The sequence below is a fragment of the Herpailurus yagouaroundi genome, unplaced genomic scaffold, assembly GCF_014898765.1.
Source record: "Herpailurus yagouaroundi ecotype Mexico unplaced genomic scaffold, PumYag 250, whole genome shotgun sequence".
NCBI lineage: Eukaryota > Metazoa > Chordata > Mammalia > Carnivora > Felidae > Herpailurus > Herpailurus yagouaroundi.
Genome location: NW_024412467.1, coordinates 10,975,255 through 10,989,743, shown reverse-complemented (window position 1 = coordinate 10,989,743; position 14,489 = coordinate 10,975,255). Strand labels below are relative to the sequence as shown.

General features: G+C 58.1%; 2 protein-coding genes across 6 annotated transcripts in view; one reads left to right on the top strand and one right to left on the bottom strand.

Moving 5' to 3' along the window:
• JARID2 (jumonji and AT-rich interaction domain containing 2) overlaps positions 1-10,663 on the top strand; it is a 274,155-nt gene extending 263,492 nt beyond the window's left edge. For all 3 annotated transcript variants that reach the window (XM_040460517.1, XM_040460514.1, XM_040460515.1), the window contains 5 exons: positions 225-407; positions 1,074-1,204; positions 1,773-1,956; positions 4,994-5,101; positions 8,669-10,663. In XM_040460517.1, coding sequence (XP_040316451.1) covers positions 225-407; positions 1,074-1,204; positions 1,773-1,956; positions 4,994-5,101; positions 8,669-8,851 — 789 coding nt within the window. In that variant the 3' untranslated portion in view covers positions 8,852-10,663. The remainder of the gene's footprint in view (positions 1-224; positions 408-1,073; positions 1,205-1,772; positions 1,957-4,993; positions 5,102-8,668) is intronic.
• Positions 10,664-11,080: 417 nt separating this feature from the next.
• Positions 11,081-14,489, bottom strand: part of DTNBP1 (dystrobrevin binding protein 1) — a 136,270-nt gene continuing 132,861 nt past the window's right edge. For all 3 annotated transcript variants that reach the window (XM_040460520.1, XM_040460519.1, XM_040460518.1), the window contains 2 exons: positions 12,596-12,739; positions 11,081-11,405 (listed from right to left, as the gene is read on the bottom strand). In XM_040460520.1, coding sequence (XP_040316454.1) covers positions 11,206-11,405; positions 12,596-12,739 — 344 coding nt within the window. In that variant the 3' untranslated portion in view covers positions 11,081-11,205. The remainder of the gene's footprint in view (positions 11,406-12,595; positions 12,740-14,489) is intronic.

The following is a 14,489-nucleotide window of genomic DNA, read 5'->3' as shown; positions in this document are numbered from 1 at the left end:
TCTTTATTTTCTCAAAGGAGAAGCAAATCTTTAATACTAAGCCTCATCCAACTCCTGGCCAGCAGGCCCCTTCCGTCCCGACACCTCCTGGCCAGCAGGGGTGCCTGTCGGTCCACTCGCTGGGGGAGGCGCTGGCAGAGCTGTCACAGAAGGGGGGCTCTGGGCGGCGGATAGTGGTTGGGGCGACAGCCAGGAAAGCCCCCGAGCCCGGCCTGTCTCCCTAGATCTCCCCGGAGGTGCTGTGCAGGGAGGGGATCAAGGTTCACAGGACCGTGCAGCAGAGCGGTCAGTTTGTCGTCTGCTTCCCGGGGTCCTTTGTGTCCAAAGTGTGCTGCGGCTACAGCGTCTCTGAGACCGTGCACTTTGCCACCACCCAGTGGACGAGTATGGGCTTCGAGACGGCCAAGGTAAGGTGGGACCAGCCCCCGAGTGGGTGCACGGCAGCACGCACGGCCCTGCACGCGCGGGTCTGACGTTAGGTGACGCTGAGTTTCAGAATATGAGTTTTGAAACCTCTTAAGAGGCGGCCGAGGGGTTTTTTCTAAAAGGAAAGTTTGTATCATGAGAGGTTTTGAATTCTGTTGTTGACTCCCGCACGGTGTTGGGAACACAGTACGGAAGGAGTTGAAGGTAAAACTTCAAAGAAAAGCGGGTGCGGATTTTTAAGTGTATTTATTGTGAGAGAGAAGGTGCGAGTGGGGGAGGGAGAGAGAGGGGGAGAGAGAATCCTCCGTGCCGAGCCCGACGCAGGGCTCGAACCCACGAACCATGAGATCATGACTTGAGCTGAAGTCGGCTGCTTGACCAAGTGTGTCACCAGGTGCCCCCGCACCCATTTTAAATCCGTGGCACCTGCCTTGCGGTTGGTGGCCCCAAGCGATGACCTTTCCCGCTGCCTCGTGCTGGTCTCCCAGGCGGGCAGGAACGTTCCCAGGATTCCCAGTTGCGTTGAATCCAGATGGAAGTCAGAGTTTGAGAATTCAGACAGCCCCCCACCTTCCAAATGAGGGAGAACCCCCGGCAGCCGCCTGGTAAGGAAGATCTGCCCTAAAGGCTGTGACCCCCTCTTGCAGGAAATGAAGCGTCGCCACATAGCTAAGCCGTTCTCCATGGAGAAGCTCCTCTACCAGATTGCACAAGCGGAAGCAAAAAAGGAGAACGGCCCCACTCTCAGTACCATCTCCGCCCTTCTGGATGAGCTCAGGTGACGGAGTCTGGGTTCTGGGCCCAGCAAGGCAAGGGTAGCGCCCTGGAGCCACAGACCGAGGCCGGTCCCGCGCACAGGGGGCAGGGGGGAGCGGCGGGACAAGGGCCAACTCTCGGAACCACGGGGCCCACCTGGTGCTCGGCCGGTGGAGACTTGGGGGAGAGTGGTGGCTTTTCTTCTTGCTCTCTCGCTGCCTCGTGTGTGGGGTCAGTACGTGTCGCTGGGCACTCACAGGACGTCAGCCGCCTGTGGGAGGGAGTGGGGGCGGGGTGGCCCCCGGGCCCAGCCCGGCCCCTCACGTCCATTTTGGCGCACGGTGCTCCCCACTCAGCCCTCCCACCGCCCCGCTGCGGTCTAGGTCGCCCGCCGCCTCTGCTTGTGGCCCGTGGGTCCCGCCAAGTCCGAGACCCCGTCCTGCCTTCCGTCCTCCGCGGTCAGAGGGGAGACCCCACGGGTGGAGGCGGCTCGGCGCCGAAGCCGAAGCCTGCCTCCCGTGCGCGACTCCCTCCGGCCGGGGGGCGTGGCCCGACGGCGCCCTGACGCCTGTCCCCTCCCCGTCGCGCAGGGACACGGAGCTGCGGCAGCGGCGGCAGCTGTTCGAGGCCGGCCTCCACTCGTCCGCCCGCTACGGCAGCCACGACGGCAACGGCGCCATGGCGGATGGCAAGAAAAAGCCTCGAAAGTGGCTGCAGCTGGAGACGTCAGAGAGGAGGTGTCAGGTCTGCCAGCACCTGTGCTACCTGTCCATGGTGAGCCCGGGCGTGCGGCCGCGGGTCAGGACGGTGTGCGCCCCTGCCCCTGTCCAGTGCGCCGCCCTGCGGAGTCGGGGCTGTCTTGGGTCAGAACGGACGGTCCCCCCCAGCGGAGCAGCCCCGCGTCCGGCCTCCTGGCCTCTGGCGGAAGCTGCTGCTCCCGCGGTCGTCCGCCCCGCTTCCGTCCTCGTTGGCTTCCACAGCGGCCCCGCCGGTGTCCCCGGCCCGCCCAGCCCTGGGCTTAGCCGTGTTCGTGCGGTCGGTCACCGTGTCTCCCCACGGCCGTCCCAGGCCAGAGCGGGGCTCGGACACCTCGGGGGAATGGCCGCGGGGCTGGTGTGGCCCGTGGGGGTGGCCGCCCCCACACAGGGCCGTCTGGACTCCGTGCACCTCTGCCCGGTGCTCACGGCCCTCCAGTGACTGGAGCTTAGTGTCCTCACAGCCGCCGTGGCACCGACGTCCCACGTGGTCGCCGAGGCACGGGGCATCAGGCACAGCCCTGTCCCCCTCCTGGCCTCGTGCCTGGAGGACACCGCCTCACCCCGTGTCCTCCAGCCCTCGGCCGGGTGCCCTGCAGAGGTGGGGGACCCCCAGCTGCTCCCATGCAGTCCGAAGACTGAGAGAAGGGGAGAACTGCGTTAGTCCGCACCGCACGCAGGGGGCTTGGACGACGGTCCCTCCCCTCCCCTCCCCTCCCCTCCCCTCCCAGCTCTCGAGGCCTCGAGGCCGCGAGTCTGGGCTCCGGGAGGCGGTAGTGTGGGTTTCGTCCGAGGCCTCTGGATCCTTGGCGAGCAGATGGCCACAGTCTCCCCGGGTCTTCTTCACGTGTGCCCTCCCCCACCCCTCACCGGAGGGTCTAGGTCTTAACCCCTTCTTGTAAGGACACTAGTCCTACTTGGACCGGACCCTCCCTGTGACCTCACTTTACCCCAGTTGCCTCGTTCTGGGCCCCGCCTCCAAATACAGTCCCATTCTGAGGTACTGGGCCTTAGGACTTACCTGATTGGGGGCACGGGGAGTGGGGGGGATAGAATGGCATCCACAGCGGCCACACACGTGCACACGGATGCTCCCCAACTTAGGACGTTTCCACTTTACGATGGTCCAAAGCTGGTAGGCGTCTGGTGGAAACTGTACTCGGATTTTTACTTTAGAGCTGTGCCCTCACCCCCCCGCCCCCCGCGATGTGCCACGGGGTCCCCCGTGTGATGCAGAGCAGTGGTGACCGCGGCTCCCAGCCGGCTCTGCAGTCACGAGGCCAAACAGCCGATTCTCTCACGACCGCTCTGCCCCATACAGAGGCAGAGCCTTCGGGCCTCACGTTCGGCACGGCGTTCAAACAGTCACACGGGACAGCCAGCGGTGTCTTGTCACATAGGCTTTGTGCTGCGGGACTGGGCCCAGCGTAGACTGCTGTCGGGAGCACGCGTCGGGGGCGCCCGGCCGAGCCGTGCTGTCCGGGAGGTTAGCTGCCTAACGTGCAGTTTCAGCTTTAGGAGGTTTTCAGCTCTCAGCGGCTCGATCGGGGCGTAGCCCTCTTAGAAGTCCAGGAAGATCTGTGTTTTCTTCCGCCTTAGTCTTTCTTTTCCAAGGCGTTTCTAAGGAGAGAAGATCAAGAGCCATGCTCTCTGAGAGAAAGAAAAGCATTAAGCATTTCCCCGGGTCTTAAAAATGCTTTGTGAGCATGGCTCATAAAAGCCACATAGTCCCGGGGGCGACCCTCTTGTGTTGGAACGGAGTTACTCCCGTGGGAAAGTGTCCCGTTACTTCCCACGACCATGAACAGCACTGTCACGACCTCCGTGCGGGGCACTGGCCTGTTCCCGTGGGTTTGTTTTCAGGCTGTCGCTAGGCATTTCCTAGCAGCCTGACTGTTGTTTTAAGAAAGCCTACGTTGCAGTGCCTCCGTCAGCATCTGATTCTCGCTTTCGGCTCAGGTCATGATCTCACGGTTTCTGAGTTTGAGTCCCAAGTAGGGCTCTGTGCTGACCATGTGGAGCCTGCTTGGGATCCTGTCTCCTTTTTCTCTCTTCTCTCTGCCCCCTCCCCTGCTCACACTTGCTTCCTTTCTTTCTCTCGCATAAATAAAAAAACTTTATTAAAGTTACTTAGAAAAGAAAGCTTGTATCATCCTGAATTCATAGGTAAAAATTGAGGTTTTATTTTGATTCACAACTTTCAGTGCTTGGATTAGTAATAAGATTGTATTTTTGTTTACGGTTTCCTATTTTTGTCTATTCCTGTCCTGAGCCCGAGTGTCTTTAAAAGACAATGGGTTTCTTCCCTTAAGTGTCACTTCCTTACTCCTGTGGCTGGCTGTTTCTCCTCAGTCTTTATGAAAAGGCCTGTGAACCTCTCGCGTCTTGTGCGTGAAGGCAGCGTTTTCCCGAATTTCCTTCTAAATGAGACCAGGACTAGAAGTTGGGGGGATGGGGACAGGGACGGGGAGGGCCCCCATGCACACCAGCTGTCCCTCTGCACCCTCCCCACCCCCAAATCTTCATGTCTGTGGTGGATCAGGCCCTGTGCTGCCTACAGGGACCCTGGGCCCCAGGCCCTGGTGTGCACTTCCCGCTGCCAGAGGCTTTTCCACGGGCTGGCAGGCAGTCGGGGCCTGTCCGGCTTGCAGATCACCCAGGAGGCAGTTGGAGTTTCGGGGCAGGTTCGGGCAGAGGCATCGGGTCCCCCAGGGGCGTGCGGGGGGGCAGCCTCTGGGTAACCAGCAGAATCGATCGCGCCGCTGAGATGTTCGGGGTGCGTTTCCCGGTCACCCTGCCACATTTTCTCCCCAGGTGGTTTGTGTGCACAAGGTCCCAGAAGGCCCAGTGCCGGAGAGCTTATCAGCGGCACCACGGTCTCATCCTGTCTCCTCCAGCCTGTCGCTGGCGAGAACCCCTCCTGGGAAGGGGCAGCAGAGATCGGGAGGGGACTTGAGCCGGGGTCGGGCCTCCCTGAGTTGCCCCTGCTCCCTCGGGGCGGGGGGGGGGGGGCGATGGCTTCTGCACCTCAGGACCGGCCGCCGCTGTTCCCACAGGTCGTGCAGGAGAACGAGAACGTGGTTTTCTGCCTGGAGTGTGCTCTGCGCCACGTGGAGAAGCAGAAGTCCTGTCGAGGGCTGAAGCTGATGTACCGCTACGATGAGGTCAGTCCGCAGCGGGGGGACCTGTGCCCTGATCGGCCTTTCCACAGAGGTGAACAGCTGGTGTGAACGGAGGCCGAGGGCACCCAGTGTGGTGCTGGGTCCCCGTCTGGACGGCCTGACTCCACAGAAAGTGGGGGTGGGGGGGTCCAGCCTGTGTCCGATCCGACCTGGGGAGCCCTAGGAACTAACACTGGGGAGATTTGTTTACTTCCACAAACTTCGTTCTATCTCCGTTTTCTTCTTCCGGTTAATGGGGACCCCTGGCCCACCTCCCCCTGCACGGGAGCCTGGCCCATCTCTCCCCTGCAGTGTCTCCATCAGCACCAGTGGCCACCAGGGCCTCCATTTACTAGGGCGGGATCTGGGTGCTGGCCCCACTGGTTGGCTAGGCTGCTGAGGACTGTGCTGTCCCCTCCGGGTAGGGTTCAGATCCAGGGGCACGGTGGGCCACCTGTGCATGTCCATTGCGAGACAGATGCAGACGGGGCGGGGGGGGGGGAGGGGTAAGGGAAGGACAGGTCGTGGTGTGGACAGCACAGGAAGATCAGGGCCTTGTCTCCCTTCTCTCTGGGCGGGGGGCCCCCTGTGAGCAGCATTGGCCGCTTCAGGGGCCTCAGAGCCAAGGCTGTCTCTGGTTTTCCCGGAAAAGCCCGATTCTAGGGTTCTGGGGCCAGGGCCAGACAGCCTTCCTCGCTGCAGCCCTGCAGAGCCCCCTCGGCCACCACCTCCCATAGCGGTGCACTTTGCCTGCCACGGTCACCCCCATAGCGAGCAGCCACCAGGGTGGGGGTCAGTGCGAGGAGGAGCTCGGGGTCTGCCGAGACCGACACCTGGCGCCAATGACCCTCGTGACTGTGCCATCTGCCCGGGGCTAGGGTGGGGGCAGGGGGCGTGTGGGGGCGCGGACGCCTTGGGTCACTCCTGGAAGTGCTGCAGACCGTGCCCGGCATCTTTCATCTCCATGTAACCAACATCAGGTCAAGAACGCGGAGCATCTGACACAAGCCACTGCTGGGCTCCCGGCGGGGCTGCTGCGCACGAGGCCAGGGGGCGGCTCTGGGTCCTCACCCAAGGGCCCTGGGCTGAAACATGAAGTCTTGTCTTTCTGCATCCAGCTCCCTAGATCCCGTTCCAGCTTTGTATAAATTCCAGTCCAGCCAGTTCTCACCACTTATGTGCTTCCGCTTTGGTCCGGGGCGTCGCACCTCACAGTCCCCTGATGGCCCCTGTCTCGCTGAGTCCCTGGTCGTCTGCAGAGGCAGACTCCATCCGAAGCCCTCGCTCGCGCGCTCGGTTGGCGGTGTCCGTCAGCCGGCACGGAGAGCAGGTGCCACTGGGCTAGGGCTGTCCCCGCAGCGAGCAGCGGGCCCGCGCCTCGGTGACTTCCTGGCACGTCCAGCATGAACGCTTTGGGCTGCTGGGCAGTCGCTTGCGCGGCGACTGGAGGACGTGTCTCACGTCTCAGATCACTGTGGTGCTGTGTCCCCTACCCTGGGCGGCTGCACACACCCTTGCACCAGGCCCTCCCCGGCCCCCAGCAGGGCACCGCCCCCAGGGCTGTATCTGCCGCGGGCCCCTGTGTCCCGCAGGCCCCCGCACCCAGATCTCAGTGGGGGCGGGTCCTGGGTGAGGTAACCGTGTCTGGCATCACACGTCTGAGCTCCGGGCAGGACTCTGGAGGGCGTGGTGGCGCATCTGTGGGGGCTCAGGCTGCGGGTCGGTGGGGGTAATAAGCCTTTGGTGGAATAAGCTTGAGCTGAGAATAGATCCGGGCCTGGCTTTTAGGGTGTGTGTCGTGAAGGCATAACCGCCCTGCGCGCCCTGCTGCTCCGCTGTACCCGCGGACGTCAGAGCCCGTGACAAAGACACCCTCAGCGGGGAGTCAGAACAGCACGGTCAGCCCACGCGGTGCTGCCCACATGCTGGGGGGCTTCACCCTCAGGGTTTCAGGCTCTACAAAATCTGGGTTCTTCCATCTGTAGCCCATTGTCTTTTGTGACCGGAATATGGGCCAGAGAATCCCGTCTGTAGGGTCTGTGTGAAGCTTAATCACTTTGATGAGTAAGAGAAAAGGGCATAGAAGCCGCCTACTTTGTCATTGGACTAATTTTAGTAAATGAGAATCTGAATCCGCTCCTCCTTTAAGCTGTGTGCTTTTTAACTCTGTAATTTCTGGTTCTTGGCTGGGTTTCAGAAGTGCCTTGTGAGGGCACCGCAGCTCTGGTTGGAAAGCCCGGTGTTTGGGGCACACAGATCCCGGGTCCGAGCCCCCCGGGCCGGCCGAGGGAGCAGCAGGGCGCAGGCAGGGCCCTGCCCGGCCCGTGCTGCCCCGAAAGCTTAAGCCACAGGTTTAAAGCAGCTCATGTAGTTATCTTCGTTTAGCAAGTTTATCGTAAGTGCTTGAAAAAATGGCCACAGACAGCGTTTGCACAAACGGGCGGCCCTGTTGCTTCTAGGGTGCTTTTCACTTTCTTCCCACACGGTTTTCACTTCTTCGCCCTTAACACCTTCCACTTCTGTGAGGAGAGGCTCCTGTTGTAGGAGGGCCAGCTTCAGACTCAGGTGAACCCCAGGCCTTTGAGTGAAGGATGAGCAACCCCCCCTCCCCCCCTCGCCCCCGCCTGTGTCCACATGGTTCCCGCTGACCCTGGTCCAGAGCAGGTGCTTCTGAAAGGTCTGGCCATATGCCATTTTGGTATTTCCCCCCACGGTTTCTCGTAAAACTGCATGGTTCTGAGTGGTGTTGAGGTTACAAATACATACTTGATGCCGACAGTAAAATGGTTCCCTTGATTGATTTTAAGGATGCTTGTTAATCATCTCCCCTTCGTTGAGAGGAGGGGATGCCAGAAATATCCAGAAGTAGACACGTGTATTTATCTGCAAGGCCAGGTGTAGGAAGGCTCGAGTGCCCGGACAGCTGGAATGACACCGCCCTAGGCACTTGTCCTCTTCGGGGCAAGAAGCCTCCGGGACGCCCCCGTGAGCCTCGGGGGCAGGCAGAGCCCAGCCCCCCTGCAGCCCTGCCCCTGCGTGCTGGTGCCGGCAGCCCCGTTACCCTGTCCGCGCACGGAGCCCGTCTCCCGGGTGGCTGGGTCGTGTGGCCGCGGGACGGTGACCCGCTCTTGCTGTTTGGGTGGCCCAGGCTCCGGGGCGAGGGACATGTTACACGTGAGATGCGTGTAGAAAACAACGTACTGGGTACAGTTGTGGGACTTCAGGGATTTCAGTGACCCTGCCGGCCGCGGGGCGGTGCCGTGGTGGGGGCTCGGAGGCTAGGACGCGCGTTGCGGCAGGTGCTCTGCCCCTCATCCCTCCGGGCCATGAAGTGGCAGGAGTGTCTGTGAGAAGCAAAGGGCCAGGTTAGGGGCCTGGTTCTCAAGGATCGTTCTGCCTGGTTCCCAAGCCGCCGCCTCAGAATCGCTTCTCCCGGTGTCTGTGAACCGCCTCCGGGGGGCAGCACTCCGTGGCCCCCCCGGTCCTGTGCTGTGGTGAGCGTCACCCCGGGAGGGGTCTGGGATCGCGTGCTTCTGGTCTGTTAATTGTCTTCCTCTCTCCCGGAAACAGGAGCAGATCATCAGTCTGGTCAATCAGATCTGCGGCAAAGTGTCTGGGAAGAATGGCAGCATCGAGAACCGTCTCGGCAAACCCACACCGAAAAGAGGGCCCCGCAAGAGGGCGACCGTGGACGTGCCGCCACCCCGGCTTTCCTCCTCCGGTTCCCCCCGAAGTGCTTCGAGCTCGTCGTGAAGATGCCAACACCCGTGTCGATCGATATATATTTTTTTGTAATTATGATATTCTAGTTTGGAGTACTTGCTGTAGGATACAAGCTGTCTTTGCACTAGCTCTAAAGAAGATTTTCTTCTGGTTTTAGAGAACTAATTTTGTTTTAGCATTAAACTGTTGAACTTTTTTTTGTACTTAGAATACCTAGATACTGCAGTCAGATTTTGGAAACTGCCGTATATTCACTGTTTTAAAAACCCTTGAGGGGGCTGTATTAATTTGTATCGCCCCTGTGGCTGAAAAAAGCCTTTTTGGTTTTTTGTTTTGTTTTTTTTGTTTTTTTGTTTTTGTTTTGGTTTTTTTTGGTAACTTGGGGGGAAAAAAGGCTTTTTTAACCCATTTTCGAAGAGGGTGAAGTTTGGAGAACAAATTTTAAAAAACCAGTCATGTGAGCAGATTTTTCTAGAGAGGAAAAGGGATAGGAGACACACACACACACACACACACAAAACTTGAAAAGAAATGGCTTTACTTTGGCTGTCTTTTCTTCTGTCATGTGCAAAATGAGTTTGTAATTTTTAAAACCGGAGAACCCCCATTTTGTTTCTCTGGGCGGTTGTGGCAGCTGAAGGCGGACGTTGTTTCCCAACCCGAGGCAAAATGCGGAAGCGGACGACGAGGTTCTCTTTACCAGCACATCTCTATGCATCTGTTTAAGGGAAAGAGGAGAGCGGGAGAAGAAAGCAGACTGCCTGCCTTGGAGGGGTCACGTGAGGGAAACCTGTGCCTGATTTCATTAGGAAATCCATTCTGTTATTTTTTGGTGCTGTTGGCTACTTTATCAAAAAACCCTTCAATAGCATCCTTAAGAAAAAAAAAAAAAAAAACCACAAAAAAACAAAGGAAAAAAAAGTGATCGAAGCCGAAAGTGCTTCTTTGTCCTAGACGTGCAATCTCTCTAACATTCCGTCTTCATGTCACTGCTTGGTTTACACCTTCACAAGTCAGCATTAATCTTTCTTTCTAAACTCGTTTCGTTGACGGTCACACTTAGAGCCACTAGGAGGTCTGCAGTTCTTTCTGAATGTGAAAATGCATTTGCGCTCATCTTGTCTATTTTTTCTCTTCATGTTGTAACAAAAAAAAGAAAAAAGAAAAAAAAAGAATCCCATCCCTTTTGTACATACGCCTGTAAATTGTTTTAAATACTTGAGCCTTTTTCTCGGTGGGGGGTGGGGAGGGTGCGAGGACAAGATGAAGAAAAGCCTTACGTTTCCGTTTCTTCATCGGGTGGATTGGATGCTTACAGGGTTTTTCTTGTAACATTTATAAGTGCTGCTTACATCACTGAACAACAACAACAAAATAATAATGGAGTAGCTGTTGCCCTTCTCCGGTTGTGTGTACAGTACGTGTGGAATAAAAAAGGGAACTGTTTTCACGAGCTGTCCTTTGTTTCGTAATTGGATCCATCGAGCCCGTAGCTACTCATATGCACTGAGCTTGCCAGTGGGACTGTCGGGAGCGTCCTGTGATACACTTTGTCGGTTGTTGTTGCAGAAGACTGAACTGTTTTTGGAATATTTAACAATTACATAAACAGAGTCACGTGTTTTCCAATGTGGTTGTCCGGTTTTTATGGCCTTGCTGTGTACTTTCCCTCTTTTTGACAGTAAACTTCTGCCTATGGCTTACAGTTTGACATTTAATTTATTAGCGCTGCTCTGCACTCCTCCCGCGGGAGGGAAGACTTCATGTTGTTTATTGCCAGTTTTTTGTTTACTTTTCAGGTTTGTACTACAAGGTTTAATAATAAAAACGAAGTTTTTTTGAGATTGGTCTCTGTTTTCCGGTGAACGGGCAGAGGGCTGCGACCCCCCCCCCCCCTTCTGTCTGCAGGTGGTTCTCGGAAACCCCGTCGCTTAGGCCCACGGAAGCGGCTTAGCTCTCACTCCCTGCGCCCGCCGGCCAGTGGCACGTCGTGGGACGCGACAGCAGGCCCGGCCGCCCTCCCTCACTAGGCTCCGGGCTACCAGTGGTGGCGAAGGGGACCCTGCGTGCGACCTGCTCCTCAGCAGGAGGGAGGAGGGAGCGGTGGAGCGGATCGTGTGCAGTGGCCGTTTTGGGGGCCGGCTACGGCCACGCTCGGGAGGACGGACTCAGGATCGCGGGAGCGGCCCGCGTGGACACCCTCCCTGCTGTACAAATTGGAATTCGAAGCCCTTCCGCACAAACTGGCTTTGTACCCTGTCGGGGTGAAGTCCGCAAGCTTTATTGTCAGCGGTTCGTACAGTCAGGGCCTCGCGCCGGCGGCAACTGCGTCACGACCAGGAGCCTCGGGGACGGCACCTGCCTCCAGGGCGGGGCGCGCACACCTACGAGTCACTGTCGTCGGTGTGCAGGGTGGCGAGGGCCGTGTCCACCTCCACTCCCTCCTCGTCGGACTGGACGACGGGGGACTCTCCGCCGTCGCCGGGGGCCTGCGCGGACGGCGAGGACGGCGGCTCGGCTCGCGACGCGGAGGGCCTGGGAACCTGGAGGGTGACTTCGTTCGGCCCGCCGCCCGCTTCGGGCCCTGCAAACACAACAGAGAAGCTGCCACGGAAGTTGTGCTGGAGAGGCCTCCCCCCCACCCGGCCACCCATGTGCGCAGAACAGAAGGGGTGCGCGGCGTTGGTTCCGGTGGCCCGGGGGCCGCAGAACCCAGCTGCCTGTCTCCGCGAGGGCAGGTGGCACCGGGGACCCTGAGTGGACCCTCCGGCCGCCCGGGGTGGCTTCTGAGAGAAACCACCGGAGGCACAGGCCGCCTTGCTTTGAGGAGCAGCCCAGGAACCTCGGCCATCAGGACATGTCCTGGCGAGTAATTCGGGGAGTTTTTCTCTGGGCGCCAGTCTCACTGATCTTGTAACAGTTCTCCAAGTTCAGGGGAACTGAAGAAGGTCCTAAACCCCAGTCTGTCTGTCCCTGACTCCGGGAAAGTGCCAGGCACTCTCTGGACTGCCCTGCCCCAGCCCCCGATGGCGGGAAGGGGGAGAGCGCTGCCTCGGGGAGAAGGTAGAGGAAACACAAGTGGACAAGAAAACTAGAGGTGGGCTTCGGAGGAAGGGGGCCTAGTAGCGCCTTGACCCTGGTCTGAGCCTTTCCCTTTTTGCGCCTGTGGAAGAACAGAAGTGCTTTCGTAGCAAGGATGTACATATGAGACAACCCTGCCCCCACCTTGCAGGGCTTGTCCCAGGCTTAAATTGGGCCGGGGTAGAGGGGGGCCTTGGAAAATTTCTACTGGCCTTCCATGAATCGCAGTTTGGGGAAGGCAGTAAATGGAGATCAAGTTGCCCGTAGGGTGGCAACTTAACTCTTAAACTATGAGCCCAAGCTGAGCAAAAGGTCAAGCGACCACCTGTGGAGGGGGGTGGGGAAGGGCAGCACGGGGGGGGGGGGGGGGGCCGCGGACGGCAGTTGCTGAGGGTGAGTCCCAAGCTCCAGACCTTATAGCCTGACTCCCAGAGGCCTTCTGAGCCCAAGGAAGAAGTACGACCTGAGTCCAACTGCGCGGTCCCTGGACGAATCTGGGCTGAGCACTCACAAGCTGGGAGAGGTTCACCACGGATCAACCAGAGCCTCCCTCCCCACCGCCGTGAGCCCACGAGCCCACAAGTGGCGGGACAAGAGGCAGAACTTAGAGACTGGCCCCGGGCGTCCAGGATCCTCCCTCTGGAGGGAGATGGCGGACGTGTGACAGACATCGTGCCAGGCTGTCGCCCCCACCTGCGGCCGGAGACGGCACAGCGGTGTCTTCGCTGCCGGAGTTCAAAAAGACATCCAGGGCCTCCTGGTCAGACACGTCCATGAGGTCCATCTGCTCCAGCATGTCGATGTTCACCTCCATGGACGACATGCTCCCCATGGGCTCTGGGAAGAGACGGGCACGAGAAGGAATGATCCTTTTGGTCCTCAGTAACCCTTCAAGTGCATCAGTTAACTACGTATGTTCTCCAGGTATGAAATCTCTCCTGCTACTCCAGACTTTCTTTTTTTTTTTTTTTTTTTAATTTTTTTTTTTTCAACATTTATTTATTTTTGGGACAGAGAGAGACAGAGCATGAATGGGGGAGGGGCAGAGAGAGAGGGAGACACAGAATCAGAAACCGGCTCCAGGCTCTGAGCCATCAGCCCAGAGCCCGACGCGGGGCTCGAACTCACGGACCGCGAGATCGTGACCTGGCCGAAGTCGGACGCTTAACCGACTGCGCCACCCAGGCGCCCCATCCAGACTTTCTAAGACAGAAAATGACACACCCCAGTCGGGCCCTGTGACTCCACCCTAGACCGGCCTTGGCTGCTATTACGTCGGCCCCTTCCGGCTGTTCCGTTCACCCCCAGCCCTCGGCCTACAGGTGCGGAACACGATCCGTTTCTGCACGAAGCAGCCCGTGGCTGCGGGGAGCAGGGTCCCAAGAGCCACATCCCCGCAGCAGTAGGAGGTTCGTTACCTCCCTGCCGACACAGCTTTGCCTTCTACGTGCAGAGGCCCCCAGACTTTATCGAGCTTCCTGGGGAAGCTGTCACTGCCCTTATGACATCTCTCTAGTCTTTGATCTGAAAAGCAGACAAGCTTTGGGCAGCTGCATGCTGGTGAGTGGGGAGCACGAGCTCTCTGTGGCGAAAGAGAAAAGTAAAATTGGCCCAGGAGCAAAAGGACATCAATACCAGGAGGGGTCCACCAGCCGGGGTCCTGGGGGAGGGCAGCCCCTGGGTCTGGAGCCCATATTCCAGCTACCTCTGTGGTCCAGAAAACAACGAGCCAATCGACTTGGTCACCCCAGGCATGACCGTCCCTGGCAGAAACAAATTATTTCTGGATGTGGAGGCCCCCTTTGCCCTGGGTCTCACAGTGATATATAAACATAAACTCAGCCCAGTCCAGAGTCTACAGCACATGGTGGGAACCGGTCCGTCACTCCGAGCGAAGGTCAGCAGAAAGGAGCTCCCTGTAACACCCTTTACTGAGAATTCAAATGACTTTATGCATTTTAATGACCTTAAAGATGGAATCAAAAACCAGCCAAATGACTTTCAGATAGGAACATTTTAATCACTGAAATGTAAAACTGTGGGCCGGTATTAAACCGATGGTTAGGGACTGGGGCCAAACAAATTAGGAAGAATGAATAAGACCCCGTAGGGTGCAGAAACAGACGGAAAATGCAAACCCGCAGCACTGTCCCAGTTCTGAGACAAGAAGAGATGGTGGGGGACACGGACAAAGAGGCTGATTTTCTCCCAGACTTGCTGGAAGATGTGACGTCCCAGATTTAGGAAGCAAAAATCTATTCCAAGGAAGACAGATGAAAAATCCTCCCCTACATCACCTGCAGTGAAGCTGGGGAACGTCAGAGAGAGGGCACGAGAGGGAAGAGAAGGAAATAATTAGACTGACAGCTTCTCGACAACAATATAAGAAGACAATGGAATAAGTTCAAAGAGGTAAGATAAATGCCATTTCTAAAATTATGTAACATTAAATGGCATTTAAGATCGAGCATCAGCTATGAGCGCAGACAGCTCGTCACCACAAACCTACTCTCGCCACAGGCACAGAGTCCAGGAGGTCGGGCCCAGGATGCAGGAGGTGGGTGACTCGGGAGCTGGGGGGGGGGGG